The 19,761-nt window shown below is 44.5% G+C and overlaps 1 protein-coding gene across 2 annotated transcripts in view; it reads left to right on the top strand.

Moving 5' to 3' along the window:
- The first annotated feature begins 1,207 nt into the window (after positions 1–1,207).
- The window catches only part of EFS (embryonal Fyn-associated substrate), a 30,541-nt gene continuing 11,987 nt past the window's right edge, over positions 1,208–19,761 (top strand). The window contains exons 1-7 of one of the 2 annotated variants that reach the window (XM_077299276.1): positions 1,208–1,339; positions 1,474–1,556; positions 9,683–9,740; positions 9,832–10,146; positions 10,235–10,345; positions 11,963–12,943; positions 13,027–13,104. In XM_077299276.1, the coding sequence (XP_077155391.1) occupies positions 9,720–9,740; positions 9,832–10,146; positions 10,235–10,345; positions 11,963–12,943; positions 13,027–13,104 (1,506 nt within the window). In that variant the 5' untranslated portion in view covers positions 1,208–1,339; positions 1,474–1,556; positions 9,683–9,719. The remainder of the gene's footprint in view (positions 1,340–1,473; positions 1,557–9,682; positions 9,741–9,831; positions 10,147–10,234; positions 10,346–11,962; positions 12,944–13,026; positions 13,105–19,761) is intronic. The other variant, XM_077299280.1, reaches the window with a different exon arrangement.

Here is a 19,761-nt window from a genome sequence, read left to right on the forward strand (position 1 = left end):
GACAAAACTGTAAACTGGACAAGAAAAACAAAACAATAAGGACAAGAGTCCACTTAGCTGATCAGCAGACTGGTAGCAGGAACATGCAACTGAATGACTCAGGTTACAATGATGACCGGCAAGGAAGTGACTGGAGAGCAAGGCTAAATAGGGAACTCCCAAAACTGATGGAAACAGGTGAGCTGAGGCAGAAAAGCACACACAAGTCTCCAGTACCACCAGCCACCACCAGGGGAGCCAAAAAGCGGATCACAACAGACTGGCCCGCCCGTACCCCGGACCTAAATCCGATTGAACACATCTGGGACATCATGTCTCGCACCATCCACCAACGTCACGTTGCACCACAGACTGTCCAGGAGTTGGCGGATACTTTAGTACAGGTCTGGGAGGAGATCCCTCAGGAGACCATCCACCTCCTCATCAGGAGCATGCCCAGGCGTTGTAGGGAGGTCATACAGCCACGTGGAGGCCACACACACACAACTGAACATCATTTCCTTGTCTTGAGGCATTTCCACTGAAGTTGGACCAGCCTGGAATTTGATTTTCCACTTTGAATTTTGAGCATCATTCCAATCCAGACCTCCATGGGATATTGATTTTGATTTACAATGATCATTTTCATGTTTTATTGTTCTCAACACATTCCACTAAATAATGACTAAAGATTTGCAACTGAACTCTATAAGTATATAGATGCAGAACATATATTCCTACCAAATACACACATATATTGACAAGCATATCGGTATAATCCATCCATACATCCCCTCACGTCCTCCCGCCGGTGCCAGCTCAGTAATGCAGTGGGAGCTGGTGTGGGGGATGGAGGGCAGAACAGAAGACCCCTGTGTATGTGGATGCAGTGTGGGCAGGAGGCTGGTGCTGACTGTCCCTTCATACAAGAAACTACTGTTCTCACCAAAACCAAATTCACAGCCGCCTTTCACGGGAAGCTGCCTGCCTCTGTGGTAAATCACTTCACTGTGTGACTACACTGAGGGGAGGCTGCCGGCATACAGGTGGTTAAACCTCCAGCGCATCTGCTGCTGCCGGCGGCGTTCTCCCCACGACATCCTGGTACCTGACGGGTTAACCGTGCCTTCGGTGAGTGAGGTGTTAAGGAGCGCCCGTCCCCCGCCCCCTCAGTCTCCTCCATGTTCTGCTGCTGGTACAATTGGCCAGATAGGGGCTCATCTCCTATTTCAGCCCCTCCCGCCGCCATGTCTCCTCCTCCCGTGTCTCCCCCACCTTTGTGCAGTGTCCTTCCCTCCTGCCGTGCTCTGTGCTGTAGGACAAGACCCGGGACTTGGGCTGAAGTACTCTCACTTTTGAGGTGAGACCCCCACTCTTTGCTCATTGCCACCTCCCTGGACTCACTTCCTTGTGCTCCTCCTGTGCAGGTGGCAGTGCCAGCTTTAGTCAGGGCTGTTGGGGCATTCTCACTGTGTCTGTCTTGCCTTGTTCCAGGTGCCAGGCTGTGTGAGGACACCTATGTTTCCTGAGGAAACTCCATTGGCATGTGAGTGACTGGCACAGAGGACGCAATGCCAGTAAGTGACTCGTTATTCTCGTGTTTGTGCCCAGGTAGACCCTCAGTGTTCTCGTGTTTGTGCCCAGGTAGACCCTCCGTGTTCTCGTGTTTGTGCCCAGGTAGACCCTCCGTGTTCTCGTGTTTGTGCCCAGGTAGACCCTCCTGTTCTCATGTTTGTGCCCAGGTAGACCCTCTGTGTTCTCGTGTTTGTGCCCAGGTAGACCCTGCATGTTCTCGTGCCCAGGTAGACCCTCCGTGTTCTCGTGTTTGTGCCCAGGTAGACCCTCTGTGTTCTCGTGTTTGTACCCAGGTAGACCCTCCGTGTTCTCATGTTTGTGCCCATGTAGACCCTGCATGTTCTCGTGCCCAGGTAGACCCTCCGTGTTCTCATGTTTGTGCCCAGGTAGACCCTGCATGTTCTCGTGCCCAGGTAGACCCTCCGTGTTCTCGTGTTTGTGCCCAGGTAGACCCTCCTGTTCTCATGTTTGTGCCCAGGTAGACCCTCTGTGTTCTCGTGTTTGTACCCAGGTAGACCCTCTGTGTTCTCGTGTTTGTACCCAGGTAGACCTTCCGTGTTCTCATGTTTGTGCCCAGGTAGACCCTGCATGTTCTCGTGCCCAGGTAGACCCTCCGTGTTCTCGTGTTTGTGCCCAGGTAGACCCTCCGTGTTCTCATGTTTGTGCCCAGGTAGACCCTCCGTGTTCTCGTGTTTGTGCCCAGGTAGACCCTCCGTGTTCTCGTGTTTGTGCCCAGGTAGACCCTCCGTGTTCTCGTGTTTGTGCCCAGGTAGACCCTCCGTGTTCTCGTGTTTGTGCCCAGGTAGACCCTCCGTGTTCTCGTGTTTGTGCCCAGGTAGACCCTCCGTGTTCTTCCCGTGTCGTTGGCTGCTTACGTGTGACACGGGTGTGTATGGGGTGACCTCATTGGGTGTAATGTGCAGCGTGGAGCTAGCGACATGACCCAGGGGATGTTTATTGTTTTGTTTTCCTGCTTTTTTAATTTATTTTTTCCCTTGTTTTACTTTTTAATTTCCATCTTTTTATTTTGTGTGGGTTTTTTTCTCCTTTTGGTTTATTATTACTTTATCATTTTTCTCTCAATTGATTTAATAATCTCTATCACGATGGTAGTAATAGTCCAGCTCCCTAAGATTACATGTAATTAATTTTAAAAAGTTCTTGTTCTAATTATTCCCTTACATCTGTGCCTGTTGTTAATGATTTGAGGCACCAGTCTCCTCCGCATTATCTTATCTTACACCATAATGATCATAGGCATAGTTTTATGGATGCCTCCCTTTATTCTCTTCATTTATCCCTTCTAGTGTTGCACCATTTGTATGATCGCGTTACATTTAGGGCAAAAGATTTGTGCGTACAGTAGCGTGTAAAAGTTTGGGCACCCCTGGTCAATATTACTGTTATTGTAAACAATAAGCAAGTTGAAGATTAAATGATCTCTCAGAGTGCCAAAGTTAAAGATGACACATTTCCTTTATATATTAGGCAAAAAGGAAAAAAAATAAAATTCTTCTTTTACATTTAAAAAATGACAACAAGGAAACGGGCCAATGCAAAAGTTTGGGCACCCTCCATTGTGAGCAGGGCTGTGGAGTCAGAGTCCATTTTGGTGGAGTCTGTATAAAATGGACCGACTCCGACGCCTAAAATATATAATAAATTGGGTACAGTAGTACAATGCAGGATGTGCTGTAAATGTTCTTATAAGAATTTGGGAAAGTTATGAAATGTCCTATAAATGTCTGTTCTGTTCCTGATCTAATGATCTCGGCTTTTAGGTGAGATGAATCTGTGCTGTACTTTATGTACATGCTCAGTAGTGAGGCAGGGCTATGGGGTCGCAGTCAGGGCAATTGAGAAGTCGGAGTCGGTGGTTTGGCTTATCGACTCCACAGCCCTGATGGTTAGTACCTAGGAGCACCCCCTTTTTAAAGTATCACAGCTTGTAGACACTTTTTGTAGCCAACCAAGGGTTTTTAAACTCTTGTTTGAGGGATTTTCATCCATTCTTTCTTGGAAAATTCTTCCAGTTCTGTGAGATTCCTGACTCGTCTTGCATGCACTGTTATTTTGAGGTCTAGACACAGATTTTCAATGATGTTCAGATTAGGGTGACTGTGAGGGCCATTGTAAAACCTTCAGCTTGTGCCTTTTGTCGTAGTTATAATGGATTCTGATGTGTGTTTAGGATCATTATTTATTTGTTCTTTTTCTGAAATTCTGTGTTTTTTCTTCTCCACACATACCTTTTGATCATTGTGGCCAAAGAGTTCTATTTTAACCTCATTGGTCCACAGAACTTGTTTCCAAAATACATCAGGCTTTTTTAGATGTTCTTTTGCATACTTCTGATGCTGCATTTTATGGTGAGCACCCAGGAGGGGTATTCTTCTGATTACTCTTCCATGTAGGCCATATTTGTGCAGGTGTCTATGAACAGTAGAACAATGTACCACAACTCCATAGTCTGCTAAATGTTTCTGAAGGTCTTTTGCAGTCAACCAGGGGTTTTGATTTGCCTCTCTAGCAATCCTATGAGCAGCTCTCACTGAAAATTAGCTTGGTCTTCCATACCTTATCTTGACCTTCATTGTTCCTGTTAGCTGAAATTTCTTAATTACTAATGATGAACAAACGTGCTCAGGTAAGGAGTTATCCGAGCATGCTCGGATGTTGCCTGTCTGCGACCTGCTCTAAAAATATGTTCGAGTACCCACAGCTGCACATCTCGTGGCTGTTCGACAGCTGCAACACATGCAGGGACTGTTTGTGAGTTAATCACTATTAATTGCATTTCGAACTGAGGAAAGGATAACTTTAAAATGTTTTGCTAGCTTCTTATAGCCATCTCCTGCTTTTTGGGCCTCCACCATTTTCATAGTGCTAGGCAGCTGCTTAGGAGAATCCATGGCTGCTGGTTTTTGGCATAAGACTAGAGGAGGCTGGGTTTTGTGAACAAGCCATAACCCTAACAGGCTAATTAAGGTCTGAAACATTGGTCAAAGTTATCTGGGCACACAAATCTCCAAGGGTGCCCAAACTTTTGCATCGGCCCTTTTGCCTTTTAGGACTTTGTAAAATGAAAACAAAAATTATATATAATATCTGTAATATATATATTTTTCCCTTCTAAGGAAATGCGTGACCTTTAACTTTTGGCCTCTTCATAATCATTTAATCTTCTGTTCACAATAACAGTAATTTTGACCAGGGTGCTCAAACGTTTACATGCCACTGTATGCTAGAAAAATCCAATGACACACACATTTAATGTGCCTATAAACTTATACATATATATGCTAAAAGTATCTCCAGCACTCCGGTTGAGAATGAATGGAGCGATGGTGCACATGCTCGACCTCGCTCCATTCAGGCATGTCTCTTCTTTAGATCCCTGTTCTCAGGATTGATGGGGGTCGCTTGGCTCAGAACCCATCAATCAAGATGTTGTACCTTAGCCTGGGGATAGAGGATAACTTCAAATCTGGGTACAAACCTTTTAAAGAGGACCTGTCAGCAGCACAAAAATTATACTTATTTTATTCCTGCTGCTCCCCTGACTGTTCCTTTTTTTGCTTTTTGTAAATCCACCATATGGTTCCAGAGATATGGGTCTTTTTATTTAGTGCTAATTATTATGGCATTTACCATGGAGGTGTGGCTCACATATATTTTCAGGGGACGTGTCTTTAGGCTGATTTCTACTACTACTCTGTGAGCCACACCCCCTTGGTAAAGACCATTAGCACTAACTAAAAAGGCCCATATCTCTGGATCCGTTTGGCAAATGTATGTATAATTTAATTGAGGAATAAATCCGGGGCCTGGGTCTGGTGGCACATGGTGAAGAGCTGCCCCATGAAAGCATGGAAAGACAGGATTGGCGCGGAGAACTCCACTACAGAACTATAGGTTCCCATCTATCTCGCCTTTTTAATGGTGTTGTTCTTATATGAGCCAAAAGACTCCCTAGGCTCCAGGGCTTGGGTTCGACTGCAACCCCTGCACTCGCTGTCATTACAGCCTTGATTCCACATGAAAAAATTCATGACTCTTCCATCACTGAAATAGAGAGCGTAAAATGTAAGGAGTACCAGATCTGTCACTTAACAGTCACCAACAGTTTCTGACTGATTCCTTTGACTATAAGTGGTGACTTGGGTTTCCATCACGTGTTTGTTGTTTGCTTAGGAAAACATGTCCTATACTACTGCCATGTAGGTGGAGGGCTCCATACTATAAAAGAGGAAACCCCTGCCTGATGGTTGCCTTTCTGGAAATGACCATCAGATACTCGGAATAGATTTTCTAGTCACAGATTCATAGTTCGGTGGTGGTTTCAAAAATATGGTTGAGTGTAAGGAGCATTTAGTTGGTGACCAAGTTTGCAGGAAATAGTTGTGCCAACAAGGGGAGGATGGGTGATTTAGATGCTAAGATAAACACTAAAATGCGTCATTACTATGGTCTCAGGCTGCTTATACACATCTGTACTACAGACAGAATTTAGCTTTTATATTCAATTCAATACTTTGATCACCATGGATTAGTTCAGAAGAACTGCAGGAGGCAGGAGCATAACTATAGATGCATGGGTTGGGTTGTAGTCGCACCTGGGCCCTTTTACCGGGGAAGGGGGGCAAAAAAGTTCCTTTGGCCCATATAAGTAAACCAGTACTATCAAAGACCTATGACAGTTGGGTGCCCTGTTAGACAATTTGCATTGGTGCCCAAGAACTTCAAGTTACACTACTGACAAGAGGAACAAGTCAGGTCCTGTATAACTGTGGGTGGTCCAAATGTGCATGCTTCAAGGATCCTAACAGGCCTAATTCCGAGGACATGGCAAGAACAAGTTTACTAATGGTATAAGAATCACAGTAGCTACAGTTCTAATGGACACGCAATGCTGACGTTACTCATTGTAGAGTACAACAATAATTCCTCTTGTGTAAATTAATATTTTAAAGAAGTTGTCCACTACTTGGACAACTTCTTCTCATACTGCTTGGCGCTGATAACATAATAAAGCTTATACTCTCCTCCCATACTGACGCCGTTCCCGCTGTGTTGGCACTCGCTGTCCCAAGGGGCTCTGGTGCAGTTGTTGTGACCCGTGACCCCAGCGCCCAATCAGCGTTGGTATCACTGTCCCCGCCTTCGGGCAAATCGAACATAAAGAGGAAGGCATGAATCAGCTGCAGCCCGAACTTCCTCTTCATGTTTGATTTGTCCGAAGGTGGAGACAGTGATGCCAGCGCTGATTGGGCGCCGGGGTCACATGTCACAACACCACATGAGAGCCCTGGGGAGAACGAGTGCCGACACCGCGGCAACGGCACCGGCATGGGAGGTGAGTATAGGCTTTATGTTATTAGGGCCAAACATTTTGGTCAAGAAGGGGTTATCCTAGTAATGGACAACCCCTTTAAGGCTATGTTCCCACAATGTGCTTTTGATGCTGGATATTTTCTGCACCCATTAAGTAAAATAGGTTACTTGCATTTTTTTTGAAAATACAAGGCATCAGAAACTCAACGTAGCATAAGGTTTTGTTTGTGTTATTACAGACTAAATGGATGATGAATTCTCAAGTAAGCTTTATCTGTCTCCCCAGTTATGTGATACTAGCCAAATGTTTCAAAAACAAATGAAAATCTGGTAATAATTAGGTTGTAAAGAGTAAATCTGGATGTTTATTGCAGTCTTAAGCAATAAGGTCACCTTCTAAAGAAGACCCTTTCCCTAATTTTTATCTTCGTTTTCGGCCTGGTTCTTCTTTTTCTTCAGAAGTGATGTGCACATGACCCAATTCTGCTGAGATTTTCTACATTTCAGTGAACATTCTTGCACTTGTCCCTCAGCATTTGGCAGCAATCTCGCATTCTCAGCTTGTCATGTTGCCGAAGGCCAGTTTTAATTAAAGAATGCTAGAATAAAATCTAGAAGTAAAGTTTCTCGAAACCTCCAAACTGATCTCTTAAAGTGTACGGTGATTCATGTTGTTGAATTGTTGTTCTTATAAGAGATCAGCTGCAGCTGCCTACTCCTCTCTCCCCATTGAGAACACATGAACACTCGGCCAAGCGTACATGTGGGGGTGGAAGTGGTTGGGAGGAATAGTCATTCACCGTGCACGGGAAACGTTACTGAAATTAGCGGCAGTGCATGTTTCTCTGTTGTTGTTTAACAGCATTTCTGTCCATATGACATCACACGGCTTCTGTCGTGTTGCACAACCAGGTAATCACAATGTCCTTTGTCTAGGATTACTTACAAATCCACTATCACTAGTCGCTTATAAACCCTGATGGGAGAAATTATTGTGATGGGATTGAAGTAGGTTAGGCAAGTCAGACATATGCATTATGTAAATGTCCTGTAGATCGCCCATTAATCCCCTTCCCCCACTTTAGAAAGAAATGTACACTGTATGGAGTACCTTCTGGCACAACCTGGGTGAATAGGGGCTTGTGGGCACAGCAGCTATATGTCAGATTTTTCAGGGACATATACCTCCGTTCACAATGAGAATGGTGATGTGAACAGGTCCATACACGTTTGTTTCCAATTTCCGAGTGCTGGCTGCAGTAATTACTGTAACCCAGCTTTCAGAAATGCTGTGATGATTCATGTCCTGCTACAATACTTACCTCCGGCAGCACCCACTGACACCCCCTATAGGAGCAGTAATGGCCACCAGGTTTCCTATTCTTGCTAGAAACTGATAAAATCCCAAAAAGTTTGAACAGCATTGTAAGTATCACATCAGAAGACAATTGAAGGACTTATATTTATAGGCAACCTGATGTTTGAAGGAATTGCTTTATTTTCCAGACTTCAGCAGTTCTGCCTGTTGGCTGGAGCTTGGAATGATATGCACTTTCCTCTAAGTGCTTCCACCCTGATTATTCTGGGAAGACGTTGCATTATCCCAGTAATTGTGGTTTTTCTCTGCTGTGTAGTTAATGGTGTAATGTAAGATCATGCTGTTCAAAATTATCCACAAAGGCCAAGACATCCTGAAAGAAGGATCCTCCCAATAGCCACAGAGCTATACATTCCCATTCTAAAGGCAGCCAGCTGTCCTCTAGTCTGAGCAACTGGAGGATTGAGAAGGGGGTTGGGGTTTATTCAGGGGAGAACAGAGCTTGTGTATGCACATTTTCCATAAGGATGTCAGTGAGATTTGGTATTATGTTGCAGGAGCTGTGGTTGTCAGGACATGACTAGCTGGCTATTTGAAGGGCAGATTAAGAAGCCTGATGGTGACGTATGAGGAGAATCAAATGGGATGTCTTGTCTATCTAATGTACAGACTGTATGAGAGCAGCTTCTGATCTGGTTTATACTGGGCATTGACTTGGAGACAGTGCTCTCTTTCTCTTTATTCTGTATCGGGGATGATGTCACCGCCACATGTTCTGTTCTCTTAAAGAGACAGAAGCATTCTGCATAATGGGAGAAGGACATGGCAGGGTAAGCAAGGGGCTCATTTCAAAACCTAATGCATTAACCTTGAGAAGCAAGGATGGCTTTGTGTATGTAGAGGTCGCGGTGAGCTCCACAGCATCTTGAGGTTCCAGTTTGAGATGTTCAATGAATAATGCTGTTCATTGTAGAGTTGTCGTCTCTGGACTGATGCTGTTGTTTACCTTCAGTATTGAAAATGATGTGCTTGATCAGATTACTAGATTATCCAAATTACAGCTGGGTGTGCCTTTAGCTGATGTACCATTAAACCATGGGCATTATCACGGTTTGCTTGTATTGCAGGATCTTCCATCCAGCGTTAATATGCATGCTGTTGACTTCAGGGTTGCCTTGAGGGATATTCTCTATGTAAATGAGCTAATAATGGGTGTTTTTAGTTCTCCTTTAAATAGATTGTGATTATCTAAATCCTATATATTTTTAAAGGAGCAACATACCGTTAAGTCTGTTGTCCCAGTCTCCAGTCAGTGATGGTTTTGACTATGGCGCCTTTTACTTTTTACCAATACTGCTAATCAATGCAATTATTGTAGTTTTTAGACAGAAGTGCAATGGGAAAAATGAAGTACATACTAAATTCATGGATGTCCTCACCTTTTTGTTGTGGTTGTATGTTTTATGTCTTGATTAGGTGACCAGGGTGCAGAACAACAAGATGCTTCAATAGCATGCGTGGTGTTCCCCAACAGGTGTGCACCATGTAGTCATCTGTCAGACTGGTGTAGAATTTCTCTTCTGATTCCTGCATCTACATTTTAATATAATTTTATTTTCACTTAGGCACAGCTGGCACAGGCCTTATATGACAATGCTGCTGAGAGTCCTGAAGAGCTTAGCTTTCGTCGAGGTGACGTGATGTTGGTTTTAGATCAAGACCCTCCGACTCTTAATGGATGGTGGAGATGCTCGCTTAAGGGGAAGCAGGGAATTGCTCCTGGAAACCGTTTACGGCTTCTTCCGGTGACAGAATCACAGGAAAATGAATACCAAGCACCTCGACTTCTTGGAGCTACTGTTGTGATGTCAAAACCACAAAAACCTGACAACATAGGAAGAAATAACAGAGATCAAGAGGAGAGCCCATCATGTACAGAGGTAAGATGAAGGATCAAAAATATAAGAATAGATGGCAGAAATAGTTACGGAGACTAATTTTCTTCTTTTCTTCTCCTTTCTCTCTTAGGTATATCAAGTTCCACCGATCGCCCGCCTTTGTATTTCACCACCTACATCTGATGATGATATCTATAACTCTCCACGTCAGATTGAGGTGCCTCAGCCTGAACCACAGGAGGTGAGAAAAATCTAAAACCCCTGTCCTGTTAAAATGTAAATGCAACGGTATGCATTGTGTCTGGGAATTTCAGTTACCGTATATACTCTAGTATAAGCCGAGATTTTCAGCCCAAATTTTTGGGCTGAAAGTGCCCCTCTCGGCTTATACTCGAGTCACGGTCGGCGGCAGGGTAGGCGAGTGAGGGGGAGAGAGCGTGTCGCATACTCACCTAGTCCTGGCGCTCCCCTTGCCCGTCCCACGGTCTTCGATGCCGCAGCTCTTCCCCTGTTCAGCGGTCACGTGGGACCGCTCATTAAAGTTATGAATATGGACTCCACTCCCATAGGGACGGAGCCGCATATTCATTTCTCTAATGAGCGGTAACGGTGACCGCTGACAGAGGAAGAGGCTGCGGCACCCGGAGACCAGCTGTCCGGGATAAGGAGCCAGGGACGCCGGGAGCAGGTAAGTATCTCATAGTCACCTGTCCGCGTTCCACCCGCCGGGCGCCGCTCCGTCTTCCAGTCCTCTTGCTCTGACTGTTCAGGTCAGAGGGCGCGATGACGTACTAGTGTGCGTGCCGCCCTTTGCCTGAACAGTCAGTGCGGAGAGACGCCGAGATGGGACGCTGAGGAGCTGCAAGCAAGAGAGGTGAGTATGTCGTTTTTTTTTATTGCAGCAGCAGCATTATATATTGCACAGCTTTATATGGAGCATCTATGGGGCAATAATGAACGGTGCAGAGCATTGTATATGGCACAGCTTTCTATGGGGCAATAATGAACGGTGCAGAGCATTGTATATGGCACAGCTTTCTATGGGGCAATAATCAACGGTGCAGAGCATTGTATATGGCACAGCTTTCTATGGGGCAATAATCAACGGTGCAGAGCATTGTATATGGCACAGCTTTCTATGGGGCAATAATCAACGGTGCAGAGCATTGTATATGGCACAGCTGTCTATGGGGCAATAATCAACGGTGCAGAGCATTGTATATGGCACAGCTTTCTATGGAGCATTTATGGGGCCATACTGAACGGTGCAGAGCATTATATATGGCACAGTTTTGTATGGAGCATCTATGGGGCCATAATGAACGGTGCAGAGCATTGTATATGGCACAGCTTTCTATGGAGCATCTATGGGGCAATAATCAACGGTGCAGAGCATTGTATATGGCACAGCATTCTATGGAGCATCTATGGGGCCATAATGAACTGTGCAGAGCATTCTATATGGGGCACAGCTTTATGTGGAGCATCTATGGGGCCATACTGAACGGTGCAGAGCATTCTATATGGCACAGCTTTATAAGGAGCATCTATGGGGCCATAATGAACGGTGCAGAGCATTATATGTGGTACAGCTTTATATGGAGCATCTATGGGGCCATAATGAACGGTATGGAGCATCTATGTTTAATTTTGAAATTCACCGGTAGCTGCTGCATTTTCCACCCTAGGCTTATACTCGAGTCAATAAGTTTTCCCATTTTTTTGTGGCAAAATTATGGGGGTCGGCTTATACTCGGGTTGGCTTATACTGGAGTATATACGGTAGTACTTTGTTAGTTAGAATGATTTTATAGGAGCCATCTCATTTATACTTTTTTTTTCTACCCATGTCCTGCAGGTTTACGATATGCCATCATCATTACTGAAAGATACACATTCTATGTCTAGTATGTATGATAGTCCTGTGTTGCGACTAAAAGAAGTAAAGGATGAGGCTGTCCCACCACCTGAAGAGATTCCAGAAGACATTTATGATGTGCCACCAACATTTCAAAATGTACCACTAGATGATAATGAGGAAGATGAGGGGATTTATTCCATGCCCTCTAACCTGAAACGAGTATCTGGTCTTCAGAATCTATATGAAGCACCTGAAGATATTCTTAGTTGTGGTCACTTACCAGAACCCACTGACTCAACCCAGACCCATCGTCTTTCAGTTTCAAGCACTGGCAGTGGTCGATCTGTAGATTCTGGTGGAAGTAGAGAGTCTAGTTTACCATCCATTTTGACTAGGGATCCTCGTACTGATGGGCTTTGTACAGTGGAGGCATTGCGAATACAACATCAGGAATTACAAAAGATAATTGTAAGAGATAGCCCTCAGGAAGGTGCAAGACGAGGATGCATGGAAAGTCAAGGAACCACTCAAGGTGTTGAAGTCCTTAAAGATTTTGTTGGATTGGCACAAGTTGTTCTTCTCCACTCTTGCCAAGCATCAGATCCATCGCTTCATCGAGAACTTTCTGGACATTTTGAGCAACTGGAACATGCATTGAGGGCACTACAGGATGGCGAAACGGAGTTATCATTGACTCAGTTAATTCAGGAGCAGAGTGGGTGTATTGTGGCCTTGGTAAATGCTAATGCAGCGCTTCTCTTCCCACGACCACGGCTTTCTTCTAGTGAAAGCCTTTCACGACGGCCTCTTCCTGCCATTCCCAGTGCTTCTCCAGCATCGCATCGCAAAGGTAGCATTCAGGATCGACCTTTGCCACCGCCCCCTATACTTCATCGCACACCTAGTGATCCAGGGGAGGATGCCCACAGTGAATACGAGAGGATTCAATGCAGAGACAATCACTATGTTCATTTACAGGTGCGTTAAAGCTCATACATTAGTCCTTTTCACCTTCTTGATTCTGGTACCTACTGGTTTTGCTTTGTTTTTTATCCTACCAGGGTACAAATGCGCAAACCGCTCCAAAATCCAAAGACCAACAGAAGATTGTGGATCAGAAACCTTTACAGGAGAGAAAGGTAAAAGTTGGTTATTTATGTCTGTTAAATTAGAGCCAATATGCTTATATAAACTGTATCCATCTATAAGGAAATCTAGATAAATCTTTTCCTACATGACGGTCAAGTTTCGATGATTCTGACTTCTTCAGCGCTAAGATTAAAGTTTTCATGTATGGACACCAACCTTGACTTGTGTGAAAATGACTTGTAGCCATTGCTGACCAATTTGGGCGATAACATGGTACCAGGCTACACTGCTGTAATGAGGAATCCGAAGGATCAAGATGACTCAAATGGTCTTTATTTTCACTATGTGTTTTAACGCTTGACTAGTGTCTTTTTCAAGTGAAAAAATAAATTGTGTTGTTTTTCTTACTTGAAAAAGATGCCAGTCCTGCGTTGAAATGCCTTAAATAAAAGACATTCAATTCATATCATGTTAGAGTTGGAAGGGACCTCAAGGGTCATCGTGTCCAATCCCCTGTTCAATGCAGCACAGGATTCCCTAAATCATCTCAGACAGATGTCTGTCCAGCCTCTGTTTGAAGACTTCCACTGAAGGAGAACTCATCACGTCTCGTGGCAGCCTGTTCCACTCATTGATCACATTCACTGTCAAAAAGTGTTTCTAATATCTAATCTGTATCTTCTCCCTTTCGGTTTCATTCCATTGCTTCTCGTATTTTCATGTGCAAATCAAAATAATGATGATCCCTCTACATTGTGACATCCCTTTAGATATTTGTAAACTGCTATTAAGTCTCCTCTTAGCCTTTATTTTTTTTTGCAAGCTATACAGTCCAGATCCTTTAATTGTTCTTCATAGGACATGGTTTACAGTCCACTAACCATCCTGGTAGCTTTTCTCTGCACTTGCTCCAGTTTATCGATGTTTTTTTTTAATGTGGCGCCCAGAACTGGACACAGTATTCCAGATGACGCCGGACCAAGGAGCAGTAGAGGGGAATAATTACCTCACGTGATCTAGATGTTATGCTTCTCTTAATACATCCTAGAACTGTTTGCCTTTTTTTTTCCTGCTTCATCACACTGTTCACTCGTGTAGTTTGTGATCTATTAGTATACCCAAGTCTTTTTCACACGTACTGTTGCTTGGTTCTCTTCCTCTCATTCCGTAGATGTCATTTTCATTTTTCTCGCCCAGATGTAGAATTTTGCATTTCTCCTATTAGTCACTGCCCATTGTTCAAACTTATCTAGATCCATCTGAATCCTTTATCTTCTCTAGTGTTAGGGTACCGTTACACAAAACGATTTACCAACGATCACGACCAGCGATACGACCTGGCCGTGATCGTTGGTAAGTCGTTGTGTGGTCGCTGGGGAGCTGTCACACAGACAGCTCTCCAGCGACCAACGATGCCGAAGTCCCCGGGTAACCAGGGTAAACATCGGGTTACTAAGCGCAGGGCCGCGCTTAGTAACCCGATGTTTACCCTGGTTACCATCGTAAATGTAAAAAAAACAAAAACAGTACATACTCACATTGTCCGTCAGGTCCCTCGCCGTCTGCTTCCCGCACTGACTGAGTGCCGGCCGTAAAGTAAAAGCAGAGCACAGCAGTGACGTCACCGCTGTGCCCTGCTTTCCGGCCGGCACTCACAGTCAGTGCGGGAAGCAGACGGCGAGGGACCTGACGGACACCGGAATGTGAGTATGTACTGTTTTGTTTTTTTTTTACATTTACGATGGTAACCAGGGTAAACATCGGGTTACTAAGCGCGGCCCTGCGCTTAGTAACCCGATGTTTACCCTGGTTACAAGCGAACGCATCGCTGGATCGGTGTCACACACACCGATCCAGCGATGACAGCGGGAGATCCAGCGACGAAATAAAGTTCCAAATGATCTGCTACGACGTACGATTCTCAGCGGGGTCCCTGATCGCCGCTGCGTGTCAGACACAGCGATATCGTATGGATATCGCTGGAACGTCACGGATCGTGCCGTCGTAGCGACCAAAGTGCCACTGTGAGACGGTACCCTTAGCTATGCCTCCTAGCTTTGCATTGACTGCAAATTTGATTAGTTTACCTTCAGTTCCCTTATCTAGCTCATTTATAAAAATGTTGAACAACACTGGTGCCAGGACAGAGCCTTGTAGTACTCCATTTGAAAAACTTTTCCATTTGGATGCACAACCATTTATTACCACTCTTTGAGTATGTTATGAATACACCTAACTGTAGCTTTGTCAATCCCATACTTGATCATTTTTTTCAATAAGGATAGTATGAGATACTTTATCAAATGCTTTGCTGAAGTCAAGATATACTATGTAAACCACATTTCCCTGATCCACCCAGTCAGTGATTCCATCCTAGAAGGAAATTATATTAGTCTGGCATGACTTTTTTGCTACAAACCCATGCTGGCACTGGTTAATTACTGTATTCTTATCCAAGTACTTACATGTATGCTGTTTAATAATTTGTTCAAGGATCCTGATATAGAATTAAGGCTCACTGGCTTGTAATTTCCTGGCTCCATCTTCTTTCCTTTTTTGAAGATGAGGACAACATCTGCCCTTCTCCAATCTTTTGTGACTTCTCCTGTTCTCCAGAATTTATCTTGGTCCTAAGGATTTTTCATTACAGCAGCACAGCCTGATATCAGGTTATCGTCAAAATCAGTTTACTATCCTGGAGGAGAGCTTCCCTTAGCAGCTGATATTTTCAGGTGTTCATAGGTGCTGTGCCTATAAACAACACCTTCCTTTTACTTCCCTTGAACCCAAAAGGGTATCACCTGATGGTCTTTGCTTTCTGGTCCCCCTACAGTTTTTCTACTTATAGCCATTGTTGGCTTTCTATTCATATCTGATCTGAACTTTCTGTAGTGTTGTCCGTATTTACATTTCTGTTTTCTGCATGCACAATATGTTGTGCACCCTAAACCTCTAACAATTTGGAGAGGTAATTCATCTTATCATGTAAATGAAAATTCTCTCGGTGAACCTCAAGCGGATGGGTTTGTGCCTACATCAAAGAAACTGACAAGCCTCCCGAGACTTCTTATTTTAGCAGTTTCTTGGGTATTTAGTAGTTTCTTATATTAAAAAGCTTGAGGGAAGATCTCTGGGATTCAGTTGAAGGAAAATGAAGACCAATTGTTTTTAATTCTGATTGAAATCCTTAAATTAGCTGTCACCCCCCCCCCAGGCGTTTGTAACTAAAAGAGCCACCTTGTGCAGCAGTAATGCTGCATTCTGACAAGGTGGCTCTTTTAGTTCGGGTCCCTGGCACTGCTGAAAGAATTGTTTTTGAAATTTGTTCCTCATACCGTGAAATCGCCAGGGAGGCAGGTCTTTCCCCCCTAGTCCCAGCCGTCAATCATCGCCTCTGCGCGTCGGGCGCCACCTCCTCTTCCTTCATTATCGTCCCCGGCGCCTGCGCTGTAAGTTCGAAGGGCAGCGCAACTGCACATGCCCCCCCAAAAAAATTAAAGCGCAGGCGCCGGGGACGCTAATGAAGAAAGAGGAGGTGGCGCCCGGCTCGCAGAGGCCATGAGTGACGGCTGGGAAGCATCTGGATTCGGGGGGAAAGACCTGCCCCCCATGGCGATTTCACGGTATGAGGAACAAATTTCAAAACCGATAATTTCAGCAGTGCCAGGGACCCGAACTAAAAGCTTGTCAAAGTGCAGCATTAGTGCGGCACAAGGTGGCTTTTAGTTACAAATGCCTGGGGGGGTGACAGGTTCCCTTTAATTTATTTTTTAGCATTGTTTTTCGTTATTGAGGGATTAACCTTTTTAATATATCTAAATATTGCATATCTTTTTCAGTTATTGCATAGTCCTTTTATATTCTATGATAGCAAATTAACCTTCTTACCCATTTTTTGATTGTGTAAATATATAGGACCCTTTCTTCATTACTAAAACTACACTTAGACAATATACCGTTATAAATTTAAATCAGATACATTTTTATTGAATTTTTCAACATACAACAAAAGACAACACCCAATCAAACCGCCTCCCCCTCCTTGTTCCGGACCACATGGTAATTAGCAAGCATCTTATATTAAACAACATATTTAAGCTGAATACGGCAATCTGTAAACTCATGTGCAAATGAACATTATAAAAGATAAGTCCCAAGTCTCCAAGTTCTTTAGTTTTCACCTGATAATATACCATTATAAATACCTGATTAACGGAATAGCAGCAGTTCCATCTCCACTACACTAACTCTGAACCACAACCCCCCCTCCCCCCTTTTAAAGCGTAAATTTAGCCTTACCAGTAATGGCTGGGGCACAGAATTGCACATTATCATTACCATTGGGTGTGCACTCCTGTGAATAAGGAGTGTTGGACAAGAAATGAGAATTATCTCAATAATGGAACTTTTTATGTCTGAACCTCCATGGAGGTCTGGAAAAAAGGACACTCTTAGGCCCACCAGTTTTATGCCCCGTCTCTCTTTTACATTTCTAAGGAAGATGTCCTGTTGTGTAGAATATGAATTAAAATGAGACGCAGGGTTCTGCCAACCCGGCCTCATCTCGTGGACTCTGGGTGCCCTCTCCACTGTGAAAAAGGAGTGAGCACATCTTTCCCAAATGTGTCGTGCAGCCGTTTTTCAAAAAAGCCATCAGGGTCTTCCCCTTCCTCTTTCTCTGGGACCCCAACCAGCCTGATGTTGCGTCTTTGGCGGTTTGCGAATGATTTTGAATGTCTCTGCGCACAGGTGGAAGAGTATTCTCCAGCTGGCTAACTCTTCCCTCCACAGCAGTAGAATGGTCCGCCCCTTTTGCACATCATGGCGGATTATAGAGATGGTTTCCTTTACATATCCCACTTGCCCCGTCAGAGTACTGAGTGTGGAGTTGCATTTAGTGACTGCATTGAATATATCCTGCAGAGATAGCTTTCCTGCGGGTTTTCAGTGGGGTTACTGGGGCTGTTCACCTACCCACAAATGAGCTGCCTCTGTTCTTCTTAAGGAGAGGGGAAGTATACTCCTGGCTAAGCGTTCTAAATCTGGACCCCTCTCCATTTACTCCCCTTGGGCTTTGTGCAACCTCCACTGACCTCTGTGATTGCTGGACGGATGGGATCTGGGGGCATATTGCTCCAGCCGTGCCGCCACATCTCCATTCAGGTCCCTCTGTCTCCTCCCGCTGGCGCCATTTTGAAAGTTGGCCAGCGTCGTGTCCTCCACTCTGCACATCTTTTTACTTATGGGACCACCGCTGCCCACAAAGCAGCTCCCTGGACTCCAGAAGTCTCGAACTGGCATGTACGGTACTCGCTGGTCTGATCTGCACCTCTGGATAGGCAGAGTCGGATGGAGTGAGAGCTCTCCTGAAGCACGTATCTCTACATACACTGCTTGGCCGCGCCCCACATTGTTTTTCCTTAGGGTACCGTCTCACAGTGGCACTTTGATCGCTACGACGGCACGATCCGTGATGTTCCAGCGATATCCATACGATATCGCTGTGTCTGACACGCAGCAGCGATCAGGGACCCTGCTGAGAATCGTACGTCGTAGCAGATCGTTTGGAACTTTCTTTCGTCGCTGGATCTCCCGCTGTCATCGTTGGATCGGTGTGTGTGACACCGATCCAACGATGCGTTCACTTGTAACCAGGGTAAACATCGGGTTACTAAGCGCGGCCCTGCGCTTAGTAACCCGGTGTTTACCCTGGTTACCCGGGGACCTCGGCATCGTTGGTCGCTGGAGAGCTGTCTGTGTGACAGCTCTCCAGCGACCACACAACGACTTACCAACGATCACGGCCAGGTCGTATCGCTGGTCGTGATCGTTGGTAAATCGTTTTGTGAGACGGTACCCTTATAGTTTTAAAGTGAACCTGTCACTAGATTCATGCTGCCTTGACCAAGGGCAGTATCAGAAACTGGCTGCATAATTACCGCCATGTATGTTATACTCTAAATCATTGCAGTGTATCAGACGAAACATACTTTGAAAAGTCATGGACTATGGCCCTGATTCATCATATGCAATTTATTGAAGTCACTTTTTTGTTTTGTGGTATATTTTAGATTTTTGCTAAATCCTTCATGAATTTGGCCCAGAATTTAAGAAAATGTTCTATATTTTTGTGTTTCACCATGTTTTGCAACTACCTAGCTCAAAAAGTCTCAAATCCTTTAAGAGTTGTGCATTTGTCTAAACAAAATGCACCAAATTAAAGGGGAAACTGTCAGCAAGATTTCACCCCTTACACCCACCCCAAACTATTTATATACCGATGTAGCTCTTTCAAAGACAAGTCCATAAATACCTATACATGGTCAGTCCGTTACTCAATTACTGAGACATTGCCATTTGATTTGATATACAAGTAAAGCGGATGAGCTATGGAATATCTAAAACCTCTGTCAACTGCTTCTTGCTCTCCCAAAAAATTGAGAAACAATGGTGAATTCAGTCTTTTGGGGCAGAACTCTTTTGGCCCAGTTCCGGCTGGGCAACTTTCGACAGCCTTAGGCTATGTGCACACGTTGCGGATTAGGCTTAGGAATTTCTGGTGCGGATTCTGTCTCTACTGGCAGAAAACGCACCTGCGTTTTTTTGTGCGGTTCCGCAGCGATTTTTTGTGCGTTTTTGCTGCGGTTTTCTTGCGGATTTGCTGCGTTTTTTACCCCTGCGGTTTTCTGTAATGGAATGGGTACAAA

This window comes from Ranitomeya variabilis, chromosome 1 (assembly GCF_051348905.1).
Source record: "Ranitomeya variabilis isolate aRanVar5 chromosome 1, aRanVar5.hap1, whole genome shotgun sequence".
In the NCBI taxonomy this organism is placed as follows: Eukaryota; Metazoa; Chordata; class Amphibia; order Anura; family Dendrobatidae; genus Ranitomeya; species Ranitomeya variabilis.